We start from the raw sequence: 17,250 nt of genomic DNA, 5'->3' as shown, positions 1-17,250 counted from the left end.
TTAGAAAACAGGGCATCAATCAACTACTTATTAAGAAGTATGCAAAGAAGAACAAACATAAAAATACAGATTGGATGGAGGACAGGGACAGGGAGTAGATACATAGCTGATTAGGCAGATGGCTTAAAGGAGGACTGCAGGGTAGAGAAGAAAGCAGAGTGGGTCCCTCTTTAGGAAGTGAAACTTAGAGCCTGCACGTGCAGCACGGCTGTGAAGGGGCAGATATCATAGTGCACCTAACTCAACAGGTTCTTACTTGAACTGCTGTGAGTTGGTCAAGTCAGGGCACTTCTGCTCTTCTAGGTCTCACCTTTGACCACCTTACATCTGTTTCCTCTTTCAGGCTCCAGTAGTAGTCTTAAAAGTGAAGTTTATCTAAGGATAGGCACATGCCTATCTTGCTCACTGCTGTGTCCCCACTTTTTAACACAATGCCTGCTGCTTACAGGTACTCAAATATCTGCTTACTTATAATTAAGCTCTTACTTCAGTCATGGACAAATCCTTGGGTTTGACTCCTAAACTCTTTCGGGTACCAATGAGAACATGGTTTGTTATTATCAGAGGCTGTGTAAAGCTGCTTGGGAATGGGCTGATCTATTTATGCAAAAATGCGACCAACCTTCCCCCCATTACCACAACATCAACTTTAAAGTGCTTTTTCTATGGGTGGTGATGGTGGACTTCTATCAACAGCCACTTAATCTGTGGAAAATATGACTGGCCCCAGGACTGTGGTTTAATAACTAAATACAGGCCCACAAAATAAAAGAAACAGGTTTATAGTATGACTGACCTCTCACATCAGTGGCACACTCTGTGAACCATAACAAAGAACAGATAAAGGTGTCAGGTGAGAAAGGTAAAATGAGGTTATCACTCACTTCACCTCTCACCTGATTTGTGTCGCTAGCTGAAACTGCTGGTCAGTAATATAAGTGTAAGAAACTGTTACAGGCTGGGTGCAGTGGCTCACGCCTGTAATCCCAGCATCATGGGAGGCCAAGGCAGGTGGATCACCTGAGGTAAGGAGTTTGAGACCAGCCTGACCAACATAGTGAAACCCCATCTCTACTAAAAATACAAAATTAGCCAGGCAAGTGACTCATGCTACTTGGGAGGTTGAGGCAGAAGAATTGCTTGAATGCAGGAGGTGGAGGTTACAGTGAGCCGAGATCGTGCTACTACTGCACTCCAGCCTGGGCAACAAGACCGAAATTCCATCTCAAAACAAAAAAAAAAACTGTTCTAAATACTGTCCCCAGCTCCATTCAAGGTTCAGTTGTGTTCAGCTTTAAAACGAGCTATGTGAATATGTGTTCTAGTGCAGATAACTTTTTGTGATTTAGTTACAAGAATTTCACTAAAAATTCATTTAAAAAATCACAGTATACAACTGTGAGGAGCACACAACTGCTAAGTTTGTACTTCTGAAAGTATATTATTACTTTGATACTTTATTTTTTAAAAAAGTGAGATTAAAAAATATTTTGGTTAGTGCTGTATTCTACCCACCTTCAAAAGCCAATGGTTTAATATTTCTATTAATTTGTGCTTCCTTTAGTTTGAATAGGGGATAGAAGACTGCAGCTGGCTAACTCTGGAAAAACATTAATCTGGGCAAACAGGGAGCTGGAGCTGTGGGGATGAGTCTTAGGGGCCCTCATTCACTAGCAGTTAAGAATTTACATGTTGCATGGCATGTAGCACTGTACTGGATTCTGTAGGGGCACAAACAGAGCCAAACACCCTCCCTCTTTGGAGAATTTCAGACCTAGAAAAGGCCACACGATTTTAAACTTTTGCTATTGGTTCCTTTGCTAAAAGGCAAAGGGTGTGTTCCTTGCATATTGTCCAACATTTCCATTCCAATATTGAGAGAAGATGGGTAGCTGGGCATCAATAAATGTTGAATCAATTGACCTATGTACTGTTGTTTTTTTCTTACACTAAAAAATGTGTTTTTACCTAGTAAAATATCACAGAAACTGGCCCCTGAAGTGTGTACATATAAAAGGCAGTAAAGTTAGACTCGCATCATAGATGGCAGAATACAAACATTTGTTTCAGCCTTCATGTTCATCTTATATCCCAGGAGAATCAAGAGCACTTTACAGTCATTCAGGCCTATTTTAAAATCTTTTAAGGGATTAAGAATGACCAATGAGAATTTATATCCTGATGTTCAAATTTTATTTAATGAAAATATAATACAGTTTTCATTTTAAATCAACAAATGTCATTGTTTTTCAGAAATCATCTACTCATATGCTGCTCCTTAGCTATGACTTAAGAGCTACCCAAAGACTTAAGTGGGTAGGCTGAGGGGAAGAAAAATGCAGAATCCTTCTTTCAATAGCCTATATACAGTTATCTCCTACAGTCACTACACACGTTCGGGCATGTAGAACTTGCCCCAGTATTTCCCCTTTTGAGTCAAGTCATACGGGCTCAGTACTTTCCGAATGCCCAGCATGTTGGCAGTGGCTATTCGCTCAAATGTCCAGGGGTTCTGGTTGTTACGTTCTCTTTCCTCTTGATCTTTCCGCATCTTCGCTAGAGTCTTGCGGCTCACGGCCTTTGCTGCAAAGGGCAACTTGTGGGCCACCTGGTCAAGGAAACCTTGCACTTCTTCGAATTCACAACGCCCACCCATCTCTACTACAAGGCGGCCAGCCTTTACAGGTGTCACGTAGTGGTCAATGGCACCTTTGCCTCCCCCCATGCGGTGCCCAACACCTTTGCGAGTGATGGGCTTGAAAGGGGCTGGTACTCGCCATATGGCAAACATGTTCTTGGGGTCCATAGAGCGGTTGATTGTCAGGCGCATCATTTCAAAGTGGCCCCAGTGGAGGTAGCCACCACCCAATGCCTAAAAGTGAATGGGAGAATTACAAACACATGTGACTTCGATTATCTTCCATGGGCTGTACTATTATGTCTCTTGTAGTAACTATGGCTTCAATGATACAATTGAAAATACAAATTTAAGGTCTAGTAAGTCCCATGGAGGAAAAGCGTAGGGTGCACAGTAATAAACAGAGTGAGGGGGGACCCACTTCAGTGGAGGGGCAGGGAAGGCTTCTTTGAAGAGGTGACATCTAAAGCTAAGGCCAGAATAAAAAGAACAACCAGCCAAGGGAAAACAGAGGAGTGTGCCAGGCATAAGAAAGGCTTCTGTGGAGGCCCTGGCACAACAGAGGACTTGGCGAGTTGAACAGAAGCCAACGTGGCTGGAGTAGAGTGAGGAATGAGGAGAGTGGGCAGGAGGTTCTGAGAAGTCAGTGGGGGTGATCATGTATGCTGCAGGAAGAGGACTTTAGAGTATCACTCTGGCTGCCCGTGGAAAATAAATCCTAGGGCACACTCATTTGTGTAGCTGCTGACATCAAGTCTTCATGGAAGCTTGATGTTCCGCATCTTCGCTAGAGATACTTCAACAAGTAAGGAAACAGCTATTTTCCACATCCTAAATTGTGGATAGTTTTATTTTTCCCAGGGCTTGAAAAGATCTCATGATCTGATTATAGGGCAAATTAGGTAGCCCCTTCCTTCTCCCGATTTTACATTATTTTCACTCTACATTAAAAAAAAAAGTATAACCCAAATGTTTACTGGGTACCCAGTAGCTTCTGTACACATCAGTTTAGAGAGCAACTGGTGGCAGTTCTAATAAAAACTGTAGAGGAAGAGACTAGAATTAACTCAAGAAGTATGAGATTCTGTTACTCCCTAGCTTCTATTCCAAAGCTGCTTGATGCTGAATTCACTCACCAAGATTGCAAAATTGCCTTCTGTGAACTCCGTAGCTTCAGTGGAAGGTCCCCGTATGTCACTCAAATTTCTAGGTTCTTTTTTCACTTTTGGCACAAGTGGTACCCTTTCAACAAATCTAAGCTTGGGTTTTTCAGGAATGGAAACATCTAAAAGGAGCATACACAACCAGGATAAAGTAAAACTACACATCTCAAAAGATTTATTTTCTCCCTAGAAAGATTTATAACAGATGAAAGTCTTAATTTCTTTCTTCTTCATTTTTTGATAGAGACAGGGTCTCACTATGTTGCCCAGATTGATTTCAAACTCGTGGCCTCAAGTGATTTTCCTGCTTTTAATTCCCAAAGTGTTGGGATTACAAGTGTGAGCCGCCATATCCAGCCTGAAAGTCTTAAAGTTACCACTGAACAATAATTCCAAAGGTACATTACATTTTTGCAGATGCTTTTAGTGACACTGGAATCTTCTGGCTATGACTAGGACTAATGCAAATGTTTCTAACACTTTAAAAATAGCAAAGTTTTAACTTCTGAATCCAAACGCATTTATTAATCACCAACTCTGTACTTAATGCTATAACAGCAATTGTTTGGAAATCACTAGTTCACTTAATCTTCAGAACAACTTTATAGCTTTGGTATTCTTTCAGGGCTTCCTTTTTAAAAATTTTTTAAACCTGTCAGTTTAACACAGATACATCAAAGGGACAAATTAAAAATATACAGCTCAGTCAATTACTAGAAAGTGAACACATGAACACATATCACTAATACCCAGATCAAGAAACAGGATATTAGGCAGGTAGTATATTTAATCTCCATTTTATAGAAGAACCTGAGGCCTAGAAACATTTTATTTTTGGTCTATGCCATCCAGTTAAACAGCAAAGCTACACAGCATGTCAGAAAAATATATACATATATATTTCACTGCTTCTCTGGATGTTAATGGGGAAGAATACTTTACTGTACTATATTGTACATCAAAATATCTAGGTCTGCCACATTATTGTTGAGAAATCACCTAGGAATCCTTTGATCAATGCTCCTTCTCTCATCTATGCAGGGACTTTTCATGCTGAGGCCTGCACAGGTACTCACTGTGCCACAGCATGCCAGGTTTGGGTGGGTGAGCACAACTTTAGGCCAGACATGTGACATCTTCTTTATCATCCTTACTTGACAATTTGGGGGAAAAATTAACATGTAAGTCATTTAAAAAAATTTCTAAAGTGAACCAAGTATGGCTTTATAATGGAGACAAATAGAAAACAGGAGACTTTGAGGAAATTGAATTACCATCAGAGTTTCAGAAGCTGCCCCCCCAGCTTCTCTATGCAGCTACAGAGAAACTTAGTACTGCTTTCTTTCAACTACATATGGTGGTTTAATAATTCTGTATAGAAGACCCTCAGATGTACAGACCCTATTCATTTTTTGAGGGTTCCAGTATATATTTTCTTAAAAAGTAAACTAGTTTTACAATATTGTACCTTACCTTAAATTTAACAAAGCTTTTTACATATTGTATATATGCATATATGTAACTTTATTTGGAGAGAACATGAAAAGTCCAGATTTTTTTTTTCCTTTGAGACAGTCTCACTCTGTTGCCCAGGCTGGAGTGCAGTGGCCTTCTGAGTAGCTGGGATTACAGGTGTGCACTACCACGCCCAGCTAATTTTTTGTATTTTTAGTAGAGATGGGGTTTCACTTTGTTGGCAGGCTGGTCTTAAACTCCTGGCCTCAGGTGATCTGCCCACCTCCTCTTCCTAAAGTGCTGGGATTACAGGCTTAAGCCACCGTGCCGGCCAAAAATCCAGATTTCAGGCCTATTACTACCAGCTGAGTGGACCACGGGCCACACACCAGTGGGAGGCGTTAGGGAAGCTATCTCATTAGACACTGCTCCATAAGAGCAGGGAACATTTTTGGTTTCCTTTGTTCTTTGATTTATATTTCTAGTTCTCAGAATACTGGTTGGCAAGATAATAGGTTCTAGAAACATATTTATTTAAAGAGTGAATGGGGATAGGAAACACAAGAACACTCCCATGTCATCTCACACCCTCTGCTGGTTTCCATCAGAGAAAAGACTTACAAAGAGGAGAAAGACAAGTTCTCACCTTCAAAACTTGGTACTGGGAGCAGTGTCTTTAGGCCAGCACTGGCGGGGAGGGGTGCCCAAGAATCTACAGAGACAAATGAAGTTAAACGACGCAGATGACAAGGCCAGAGCCCCGGTACAACCTGGGCCAAAGGTACTTTTTTTTTTTTTTGAGAAGGAGTCTTGCTCTGTTGCCCAGGCTGGAGTGCAGTGGGGCGATCTCGGCTCACTGCAACCTCCACTCACGGGTTCAAGAGATTCTCCTGCCTCAGCCTCCGGAGTAGCTGGGATTACAGGCACCCGCCACCACGCCCGGCTAATTTTTTTGTATTTTTAGTAGAGACGGGGTTTCACCATGTTGTCCAGGCTGGTTTCAAACTCCTGACCTCAAGCGATCCGCCTGCCTTGGCCTCCCAAAGTGCTGGGATTACAGGCGTCCGCCACCCAGCCGGCCCAAAGGTACTTCTGCCGGAGGAGTCTTGAGGTGTGGGATGCGGGTTCCACTAAAGGGACTCAGAGGCTCAGGCCCCGCAAAAGGCCAGCCGGGGTCTCTGGGCGCCGAGTCCCAGACGCAGCTGTGACCCTCTTGCACAAACCCCTACAGTGGAGGTCCGCGGCGGGATAGCGCAGTCCCTAACCAGTGCTTCATCCAACATATGCAAAGCCGCTTTTGGGTTAGGGAGAAAAAGCACTGGAGGGTGGGGGAGGAAAAGGGATAGTCTTTAAGAATCAAAGGGGACTTCTGACCTGACAAGGGCACCCGCAGGAGCGGCGCACTAGCGCGAGCCAGCAGCCTCCACATGGTCACAGGCGTCCGGGGGCGCCGAGCTCCCCACAGCGACAACAAGGGCCTCCTCCACGCCTGCAGGCAGCTGCGCTCTACGACCTCACTGGAACCGGCTTAGGACGCCGCTCAGTGAGGGCGGAAGTGATGTTCACTCCGGCCCACTCCGCAGAGTGGGAAGCGGAAGCGGAAGAAATGCGAGCTCCGGCGAGTTGAGTTCCTGCCGTGGTGTTCGCGAGTCAAAGGCGCGATTCTCCCAGCCACGCCCAGGGCCTCTGTTGGTCCTCTAGCGTTCGCCTTCCAATCCACAGTCTTTCCCCAGAAGAGGGCGGCAGGGCAGGGATTCTTTTGTTTTGTTTAGTTTTTTTTTTCCCCCTGTGGAATATAACTGTCAGTGCCTTCCTGTCAGACCTGTCAGTGCTGGTCCCTTAAGGTTCACAGCCTTTGAGACCTTTTTCTAGGGGGCCCCCGCAAAGACATTAGGAAAAAACTAGATTTGGCATTGGTTTGACATTTATGGGGCAATTGCAGTGTGTCATTGAGTACCTAATTGGTTAGTTCTGCCAACGAATCTATCAGGTAAGTCATTATACTTATTTTGCAGATTCCATCCCGAGGGTGAAATGATTTAACTTATTCTGGGTCATACAACAGGAAAACAATACCATCAGCATCTGAGCACAGTCTGTGATTCCAGAGATCTCAGTGAATGAACAATATTGTTGATGAAGCAAGTCAAACTCTGTAAAACTTTGGAAGAGATTTATTCTGAGCCAAATATGAGCAACCATGGCCCATGACACAGCCCTCAGGAGGTCCTGAGAACATGTGCCCAAGGTGGGAGGGGTGCAGCTTGGTTTTATATATTTGAGAAGGGCATGAGACACCAGCCAAATGCATTTAAGAAATACATTGGTTTGGTTCAGAAAGGTGAGACAAGTCAAGGTGTGTGTGTGGGGGGGGGTCTTCCAGGCTATGGGTAAATTTAAACATTTTCTGGTTGACAATTGGTTGACTTTGTCTAAAGGCTTGGGATTGATAGAAAGAAATGTTCAGGTTAAAGATAAAGGATTGTGGAGACCAAGTTTTATTATGCAGAAGAAGCTTTTATATAGCAGACTTTAGAGAAAACCTGTTTGATACCGTTTTTATTAATCTGACTAAAAGTGTGCCTGGAGGCCAGGCACAGTGGCTCACGCCTGTAATCCCAGAACTTTGGGAGGCAGAGGTGGGCAGATTACCTGAGGTCAAGTGTTCAAGACCAGCCTGACCAACATGGTGAAACCCCTTCTATACTAAAAATACAAAAAATTAGCTGGATGTGGTGGCAGGCACCTGTAATCTCAGCTACTTGGGAGGCTGAGGAAGGAGAATCGCTTGAGCCCAAGCGGGAGGGTTGCAGTGAGTTGAGATAGCGCTACTGCCCTCTAGTCTGGATGTCACAGAGCGAGACTTCATCTCAAAACAAAACAAAACAAAACAAAAAAACGAAAAAACAGGGGATTGGGTGCCTGGCTCTTAGTTGTTTATATCCTGGATCTGGGAAGGAAGGAAGGAAAACAAAGGGGAAAGAGAATTCCTATAGAAGTGGATTTTTCCCAGAATAGACTTTGCATGACAATTTCAAGGTCTAGCAAAGAAATATATATATATATATATATATTTTTTCCTTGTCTCATAATGTTATACCAGAGTCAGATTGAAAAGTAAGTCACAATATATAGGATCAAATAAAACTCATCTGATAATAATTTATGGTTTGTAGGGCATGATTCCCTAGACCCCTAGGTAGGAATTTGGGCAAGATAAAAAATCAGAGCTTAGTCCTCAAGTTGAATATTGTGTAATATTGTTTTGAGTGAAAAATGAAGTGGCAATAAAATCGCTATTTGATTGGTCACTATGTCTTTTGGCACCCCAAATTCTAGCTTGTTGTTTATTTCAAAAGAATCAAAAAGTGCACTCTGCAGATCCAGTGCAATCCCTATCAAAATGCCAATGTCATTTTTCACAGAAAAAAAACAAACCCTTAAGTTCATTTGGAACCACAAAAGACCCTGAATAGCCCAAACAATCTGAAACAAAAAGAACAAAGCTAGAGGCATCAAACTCCCTGACTTCAAAACATAAATTGATTGTAATTGAAACAGCATGGTATGGCAGAGAAACAGACACATTGACAAACGAATAGGATAGAGAACCCAGAAATAAACACGTAAATTTATAGTTCATTGATTTTTTTTTTTTTTTTTTCAAGATATAGTCTCATTCTGTCGGCCAGGCTGGAGTACAGTGGTGCGATCTTGGCTCACTGCAACCTCTGCCTCCTGGGTTCAAACAATTCTCCTGCCTCAGCCTCCCTACTAGCTGGGACTACAGGTGCATGCCACCATGCCTGGCTAATTTTTTCTATTTTTAGTAAAGACGGGTTTTGCCACGTTGGCCAGGCTGGTCTCAAACTCCTCAAGTGATTCACCCACCTAAGCCTCCCAAAGCACTGGGATTACAGGCGTAAGCCACCGCACCTGGCCCAGTCCATTGAATTTTGACAAAGGTGCCAAGAACACATAATGGGGGAAGGATAGTCTCTTCAACAAATGATGTTGGGAAAACCAGATATTCATATGCACATTGAAATTGGACCCTTGTCTCATACCACATACAAAAACCAACTTAAAATAGATTAAAGATTTAAATATAAGACCTGAAAGTATAAAACTGTCTGAAGTGTTTGAACCAGAGTGACTCCGTCTAGAATAAAGGCTAGGTAAAATGAGGCTGAGATCTACTAGGCTGCATTGCCAGGAGATTAGGCTTTACTAGTCACAGGATATTTGTGGTTAAGAGAACAGTTAATAATGTTTACCAGGGCCAAGCTTGGTGGTGTGCACCCATAGTCCCAGCTACTCAGGAGGCTTAGGTGGGAGGGTAGTTTGAGCCAGGAAGGCAGAGGTTACAGTGAGCATAGCTCCACTGCACTTCAGCCTGGCTAATAGAACAAGACCTCATCTCAAACAAAAAAATAAACAAAATAATCTTTACTGAAAAGACTCAGGACTTGAACAGACTCAGGAAATGTCTTGATGTCCTGATATCTTAATAACAAAAGCATTCCTAGTGTAAGAATAAGTTTCATGGGCTTGAACACCATGGCTCAAGCCCGTAATCCCAGCACTTTGGGAGGCCGAAGTGGGTGGATCACCTGAGCCCAGGAGTTTAAGACCAGTCTGGCCAACATGGTGAAACCCTGTCTCTACTAAAAAATGCAAAAATTAGCTGGGCATGGTGATGGGTGCCTGTAATCCCAGCTACTTAGGAGGTTAAGACAGGAGAATCATTTGAACCCAGGAGGGAGAGGTTACAGTGAGCCAAGATTGTGCCATTGTACCCCAGCCTGGGTGACAAGAGTGAAACTTTGCCTCAGAGCAAAAAAAAAAAAACAGTAAGTTTTACTTTCAATTTAATAATATAGATTCTTGCAAAAGACAGTAGTTACACAAAGATTGACAATCCTTTGTCACAAGCACTTGTGCCAGAACACATCTCCCCCTGATTTTTTTGCTTTGCTATCTTGTATATAAACAAGCATCGTACCTAAGGTGGATGTGTTCCTCCTCTTGCTTTTGTGAATGCTCTGTCTGTGGAGTAGCTATTCTTTCTTTCTTTTTTTTTTTTTTAAGATGGAGTATTGCTCTGTTGCCCAGGCTGGAGTGCAGTGGCACAATCTTAGCTCACTGCACCTCCACCTCCCAGGTTCAAGCGATTCTCCGCCTCAGCCTCCTGAGTAGCTGGGACTACAGGTGTGTGCTACCATGCCCAGCTAATTTTTTGTATTTTTAGCAGAGACGGGGTTTCACCATGTTAGCCAAGATGGTCTCAATCTCCTGACTTTGTGATCTGCCTGCCTTGGCCTCCCAAAGTGCTGGGATTACAGGCATGAGCCACTGCACCCTGACCTTTTTTATTTACATTCTTAATAAATTTACTTTCACTTTGCTCTGTGGACTCACCCCCAAGTTCTTTCTTGCACAAGATCCAAAATCCCTCTCTTGAGATCTGTATTGAGACACTTTCCTGTAACAAAACTACTAGAAGAAACTGTGAACCCCTAAAATCTAAGACAGGTCTCAGTTAATTTAGAAAGTTTATTTTAACAAGGTTGAGGACGGGTGCCCATGACACAGCCTCAGGAGGTCCTGATGGCATGTACTCAAGGTGGTCAGAGCACAGTTTGGTTTTATACATTTTAGGTTTATACATTTTAGGGGGCCAAGAGACATCAACCAACACATCTAGGATGAACATTAGTTTGGTATGGAAAGGCTGTACAACTCAAAGTGGGGAAGGGAATTCCAGGTCATAGGTAGATAAGAGACAGATGGTTACATTCTTTTGAGTTTCTGACTAGCCTCTCCAAAGGAGGCAATCAGATATGCATTTATCTCAGTGAGCAGAAGGGTGACTTTGAATAGAATAGGCAGGTTGGCCCTAAGCAGTTCCCAGCTTGACTTTTCTCTTTAGTGATTTTGGGGGCCCAAGATATTTTCCTTTCACAAAACCATAGAGGAAAACTTCCACAATAGTGGTCTGAGCAATAATATTTTGCAAATGACCTTGAAATTACAGACAACAAAAGCAAAAATAGACAAATGGGATGGCACAAAGTAAAAACTTCTACACAGCAATAGAAATAACTGACAAAATGAAGAGACAATAGACAGAATGGGAGAAAACATTTGCAAATTAAACAGCAGATTAAACAGCAGGGGTTAATATTAAAAATGTATCAGGAACTCAAACAACTCAACAGCAAGAAAACAAATAACCCAATTAAAAAATAAGCAAAGGACCTAAACAGACATTTCTCAAAAGAAGACCAACCAAGAGCTAACAGGTACATGCAAAAATGCTAAGCATCACTAATCATTAGGGAAATACAAATTAAAACCACAATGAGCTAATCACTGCACACCTGTTAGAATGGCAATTATCAAAAAGATGAAAGATAATATGTTGGCAAGTATGTGAAGAAAATGATGTAACTCTTGTACATTGCTAGTGGGAATGAAAATTAGTACATTAATGTTATGGAAAATGGGATGGAGGTTCCTCAAAAACTCTGTGTGTGTGTGTGTGTGTATTTGTGTGTATGCATGCATGGGCATGTACACTATCTCATTTTATAAACTACATGGGCTTTTGCTGATCAGGTTGTAAGCATAATGTTATAATAAATTGCCATGAAACTTCTTCACTCCAAGCCTGAAAAACTCCTCAAGGGACTGTTAATATTAGCTTCCCCATCAATTTAGCTTCTAAAGTCCTGGTGTGGTGGCTCACGCCTACAATCCCTGAAGTTTGAAAGGCCAAGGTGGGTGGATCACTTGAGCTCAGGAGTTTGGGACCAGCCTGGCCAACATGGTGAAACCCTGTCTCTACTAAAATACAAAAATTAACTGGGTGCAGTGGTGCATACTTGTAATCTCAGCTGCTTGGAAAGCTGAGGCAGGAAAATCGCTTGAATCTGAGAGGCGGAGGTTGCAGTGAGTCGAGATTGGGCCACTGCGCTCCAGCCTGTGTGACAGAGCAAGACTCCATCTCAAAATAAAATAAAATATAAATAAATAAATAAAATGAGCTTCTACATGGTTTAGAGCATTTCTTTTTCTTTCTTTTTTTTTTTTTTTTTGCATTTTCTACACTTTTATTTTGTGATTGTGAGACAAACACAGTCCAAACAATAGACTTCTTGTCCTCCCCTCCCAACAAGTATCTGACTTCATAGCTCATGCACCCCAATTACAGCGGGTGTCGGGCTTGCATAAAGCCTTCTCACCAGGATTCCAGTTTATCCTTCTCAATCTTTTTCTCATCTCTAACAAAAATGCCACACTTACATTTTTGTGAGAGGCAAAGTCTTACTTACACTCACCACCAGGGGGCGTATGGGAGCACAAAAGCCTCACAAACCTGCTCCAGGCTCCTGCCTCCTCTAGGGTTCAAATCCGCGGCCTTCCCAGGAATCCTAACCTGGTCTGGGAAGGGGCATTACAAATATGCTGGCACTCGGTCATGTACTACAAGGAGCTCTAATGCTCACTTTAAAAGACTTTCACTTCTACATCATCTCTAACAGGACCATGCAGGTCTCCATGAGATCGGGCTTTTTTGGTCCAGTACTTTCCGAGTCTATCCCTGTTCTTTGCCCGCACTCCCATTTCAAATCATCTATGAGTCAGAGTCTCTCCCAGGCAGGTTAATCACTCCCCACTAATAAGTGAGCAGCTTGGGGGAAGATGTGTTAACTGTTTCAGGCCACTTGGGTACCTCTCAGTGCAGACTGCTTCAGGCCAGAAACCCTCGCTCCCATCTCTTTCACACTAATGAATTTAATCAGTAGCCAGCAGCCAGGAGAGTTGATGTGGAAGATGCTTTAAGAGCATCCCCAATTAGCAAGCCTCAGCCAGAAACTACCTACAGGGAACAGGAGACCCTAGGGGGAGGCAGCCCACTCCTCATTATTCCTGTAGCAGGAAGGAAGTCCAGCCGGGACTCCAGAGGTGATGGAAGGTGGGGGAGGCACAAAAGCAGCAAACAGCGGAAGGAAGTGCTAGCAGCTGAGGCTAAGCAGCCAACAGCCACGACATTCCTCAATCTCAGTGTGACAACACATCTGTAGCGTGCTGAGCATGACTGGGGCTCCTCAGACAGATCTGACACTCCTGTGTGCCAGGAATCCCACCCACACACACAGACACACAACAGAGACATGGAGGGACATGGGACACATACACACTTGCACATACACACACACTCACAACCTCAGTGATGACCTAGCACCTCACTGCTAGGAGGTTTAGAGCATTTCTAAAGGGGCAATGATACCACAGGTTTTGCCAGAACAAAAATCAATGTTCTCTAATAAAATATTAACCATTAGCATAAACTATTAACATATTGGTGTGATTTACTCTTTATAAAGGACTTTCACATACACATATTTTATTGAAATCCTATTTTGTACATGATAATGGTGGGTATGAAACACAGAAAACATTAAGTTGATTATGATCATTCCACAGAGCTGGGTTTCCTTGCAAAGTGAGTTTCCATTTATTTAACAAACATCTCATGAGCATCTACCATAGTGCCATGAGCAAGATTAATGTGTCTACGCTTACTCCAAAGGTTGCAAGGTAAATTAAATTCAGTCTCAACTTGAAGAGTTACTAAAGTTTTACAAGAAAGCTGTTTCAGCTGTTCTCATCTATTAAGTCAACAGGTGCAAAGAATGGATCATCTCCATAATTGTGTGACCAAGAAGAAAGAACAACGCCAATTAGTCTTCTTGTTTTCTGTCTTAGTATTCACGGGTTATATTAAAGTATTTCTATGAATGTGTTCATCATAATGAATAATTATTGTTCAGTTAAATTATTTACAAATCTGTTATTATAGGCCATGCTGCAGTAAACAGTCTTGTACATTTTTGGTATTTTGTTTTTCTTTAGGGCACTTTCAAACAGATAAATTAATGGATCAAAGGGAATGTTCGTTTTAAATCTTTTGACTTTATACAGTTGTGCAAAATTGCCCTCTGTGAACAGCTTATCAGAGTGCTTTCTTGATCAACACCCTTGCTAAAGAAGCATATTATAATTTTTCTAGAGCTTTGCCAATATGAAAGGGGAAAAACACCACTCAATGTTACATTTATAACAGGATGTTAAAATGCGATTGTTTCGGCCTCAGTTTTGCCTAGGACCATAAGGTAATCTCCACATTTCAAAGTGAGGTGCTGGGCCTCTTAGGCAGAGTTTATGCAGCAGGTGGTAGGAAATAATTTTAACTGCCCATTCTCTGCCAGCCTGTAAAAAACACTAGAAAAGCCAAGAAAAGAAGTGGAGACTAGAGATTACAATAAAGATTTTGTTAACAGAGTTGTTGGCGTAGTGTGAGTTTATGCCTCCTCTCTTCAATGGCAAGGGTTGTGGGGTGCTCTGTCAAGCCCAGTGAAAGACAGTTCTAGATCATTCAGAGTTTAATATAATTTTTCTGCAGTTTGAGGGACACTGCGTGTTGAGGTTTGACACCAGCTTGAAGAAATGGTATGTTTGGAGGCTCATAGAAGCTGCCTGTGGCATCAAAGTAGAGAGCTGCTGTTGGGAAGTAGCCACATTTCCATTGATGGTGGGGCAAAGGCGTGCATGTCCTGTTGACTAGGTGTGGACTCCATGACTAGGTGTGGACTCCAGTCTGTAGAGTGCCAGGGTAGGGTTTCTTACATTCTGTCCAACAGATCTGCATCAAAGACAGGGAGAAAGAAGGTGGAGTGATGATAGATATCCTGGGCCTGAGGGAAGAATCATGTGCATCCAGCCAATAATTCAGCAGAGATGAATTTGCCTGCATCAGGGGAATGGCAGATGAGAGATCCTCAGCAGGGGTGTGTGTGTGTGTGTGTGTGTGTGTGTGTGTGTGTGCACATGCATGTGTGCATGTGAAACATTTGATATCTTGAAGTCCTAGCTCCTAGCACTTCAGAATGTCAGAGAGGTCTGGAAAAGATCCTTCCTCACAGCCCTTAGAAGAAACAACCAACCCTGCAGACACCTTGATTTCAGACTTCCAGCTTTCAGAGCAGTGAGGCAATAAGCTTCTGTTGTTTAAGGACTCTGGGTTTAAGGAGTCTCTTTAAAGAGTCTGGGTATAATTTAAAGGACCCTCTTTCTCTCATGAATGCTTTGTATGTTCTTCTTTAAGAAGGAAACTACTGCTGAGTGCTGTATTAGTTTCCTAGAGCTGCCATGACAAAGTAGCAGAGCCTGGGCTCGGTGGCTCACACCTGTGAGCCAGCACTTTGGGAGGCTGAAGTGGTAGAATTGCTTGAGCCCAGGACCTTAAGAACAGCCTGGGCAACATAGCGAGACCCTGTCTCTAAAAGCAAACACACAAACAAAAATCAAACAAAGTACCACACACTGGGTGGCTTAAACAACAGAAGCTTCTTGCCTCACTGTTCTGGAGGCTGGAAGTCTGAATCAAGGTGTCTGCAGGGTTGCTTGTTGCTTCTAAGGGTGGTGAGGAAGGATTTTTCCCAGGCCTCTCTTTGGCATGGAGATGACCATCTTCTTCGTACATCTCTTCACGTCATTGTTCTTCTGTATGGGTCTGTCTGTATGTATGCAAATTTCAGCAAATTGGATTACAGCCCACCCTAATGACCTCATTTTAATTTGATTGCAGAGTAGTTTTCATGTTTTAAATCAGAGAGTAATGAGAAAATACAAAAACCAACCAAACAAAAAACACACACAAAAACAAACCCAGCCCAGCCTCCCTCATAAGAGTTGATTTGGGTAACCAGTAGTAAACTAAAGTTGATTTCTGATAGCGTTCTCCGAGTTTTACTTAATATAACCTACGTACTGATTATAGGTTATTTGCATTTCCTTAATGATAAGTGATGTCACACTTTTTCTCATGTCCTTGATTTCACATATTTTTGTCTGTTTTCTGTGTGTGATTTGCTTGTATAGTTTGTCTATTTTTAATTGTTTTGCTTTTTTTCTTATCAATTCGAAACTGCTTATGTAATAAATATACTACCTTCTATTAGGTTGTATATGTTTTATTTTTATTTATTTATTTATTTTTGAGATGGAGTTTTGCTCTTGTCATCCAGGCTGGAGTACAGTGGTGTGGTCTCGGCTCACTGCAACCTCCGCCTCCCAGGTTCAAGCGATTCTCCTGCCTCAGCCTCCCAAGTAGCTGGGATTACAGGCGTCTGCCACCACGCCCAGCTAATTTTTGTATTTTTAGTAGAGACGGGTTTTCACCTTGTAGGCCATGCTGGTCTCAAATCCCTGACCTCAGGTGATCCACTGGCCTCGGCCTCCCAAAGTGCTGGGATTACAGGCATGAGCCACTGCATCTGGCCAGTTGCATACGTTTTAATTTTTTTTTTAGTTTTCAATATATCTTGGTTGTTTTTGAAGTAGGACCATTTATAATTTTTATGCAGTAAAATCTGTTAGCAATTGTCTTAAGAATTTTGACTTTGAGCCAAGTGCAGTGGCTCATGCCTGTAATCCCAACACTTTGGGAGGCTGAGATTAGAGTATTGCCTAAGCCCAGGAGTCCAAGACTAGCTTGGACAAAATAGCAAGAACCCATCTCTACAAAAATAAAATATCAGCTGAACGTGGTGGCGTATGCCTGTATTCCCTGTTACTTGAGAGGCTAAGGCAGGAGAATTGCTTGAGCCCAGGAGGCTGAGGCTGCAGTGAGCTGTGATTATGCCACTGCACTCCAGCCTGGGAAACAGAGTGGACCCTGGCTTAAAAGACAAAACAAAGCAACAAAAAAGAATAAGTCAAATGTTATTATGTTAATCAATATATTATAATTATATAAAATACATAATATATGTAATATATATACTATATAAATAAAATATATAATATAATAATTAATAAAGATATTAAAATATTAATCTATTTGACTTACTTTGAGAAGTCAAAATATATTAATACTGCTTATAAAGGCCAGAGGTTAGGGATATAACATAATTCTTTCTCAGA

General features: G+C 42.2%; 2 protein-coding genes across 5 annotated transcripts in view; one reads left to right on the top strand and one right to left on the bottom strand.

Moving 5' to 3' along the window:
* Positions 1-17,250, top strand: part of LOC105718582 (syntaxin-3) — a 141,329-nt gene that overhangs the window by 48,571 nt on the left and 75,508 nt on the right. The gene's annotated exons all lie outside the window — the stretch shown is intronic.
* On the bottom strand, positions 2,171-6,807 carry MRPL16 (mitochondrial ribosomal protein L16). The gene is made up of 4 exons (XM_012454322.2): positions 6,631-6,807; positions 5,903-5,968; positions 3,775-3,923; positions 2,171-2,872 (listed from the first exon to the last, which is right to left on the bottom strand). Exons 1-4 carry the CDS (start codon positions 6,683-6,685, stop codon positions 2,387-2,389), a joined length of 756 nt encoding a protein of 251 aa, XP_012309745.1. The 5' UTR covers positions 6,686-6,807; the 3' UTR covers positions 2,171-2,386.

This window comes from Aotus nancymaae, unplaced genomic scaffold, assembly GCF_030222135.1.
Source record: "Aotus nancymaae isolate 86718 unplaced genomic scaffold, 86718_ANA_hifiasm-v0.15.2.pri h1tg000059l, whole genome shotgun sequence".
NCBI lineage: Eukaryota > Metazoa > Chordata > Mammalia > Primates > Aotidae > Aotus > Aotus nancymaae.
Note: the sequence above shows the minus strand (reverse complement) of the source record. Positions and strands in the feature narration are given on the sequence as shown.

Coding starts and splice junctions, on each gene's coding strand:
- MRPL16 (XM_012454322.2), bottom strand. CDS start 6,685: ATGTGGAGGCTGCTGGCTCGCGCTAGTGCGCCGCTCCTGCGGGTGCCC. Junction 5,969..6,630: donor CCTGCGGGTGCCCTTGTCAG/GTCAGAAGTCCC, acceptor TTGTCTCTGTAG/ATTCTTGGGCACCCCTCCCC. Junction 3,924..5,902: donor CCCAGTACCAAGTTTTGAAG/GTGAGAACTTGT, acceptor TGCTCCTTTTAG/ATGTTTCCATTCCTGAAAAA.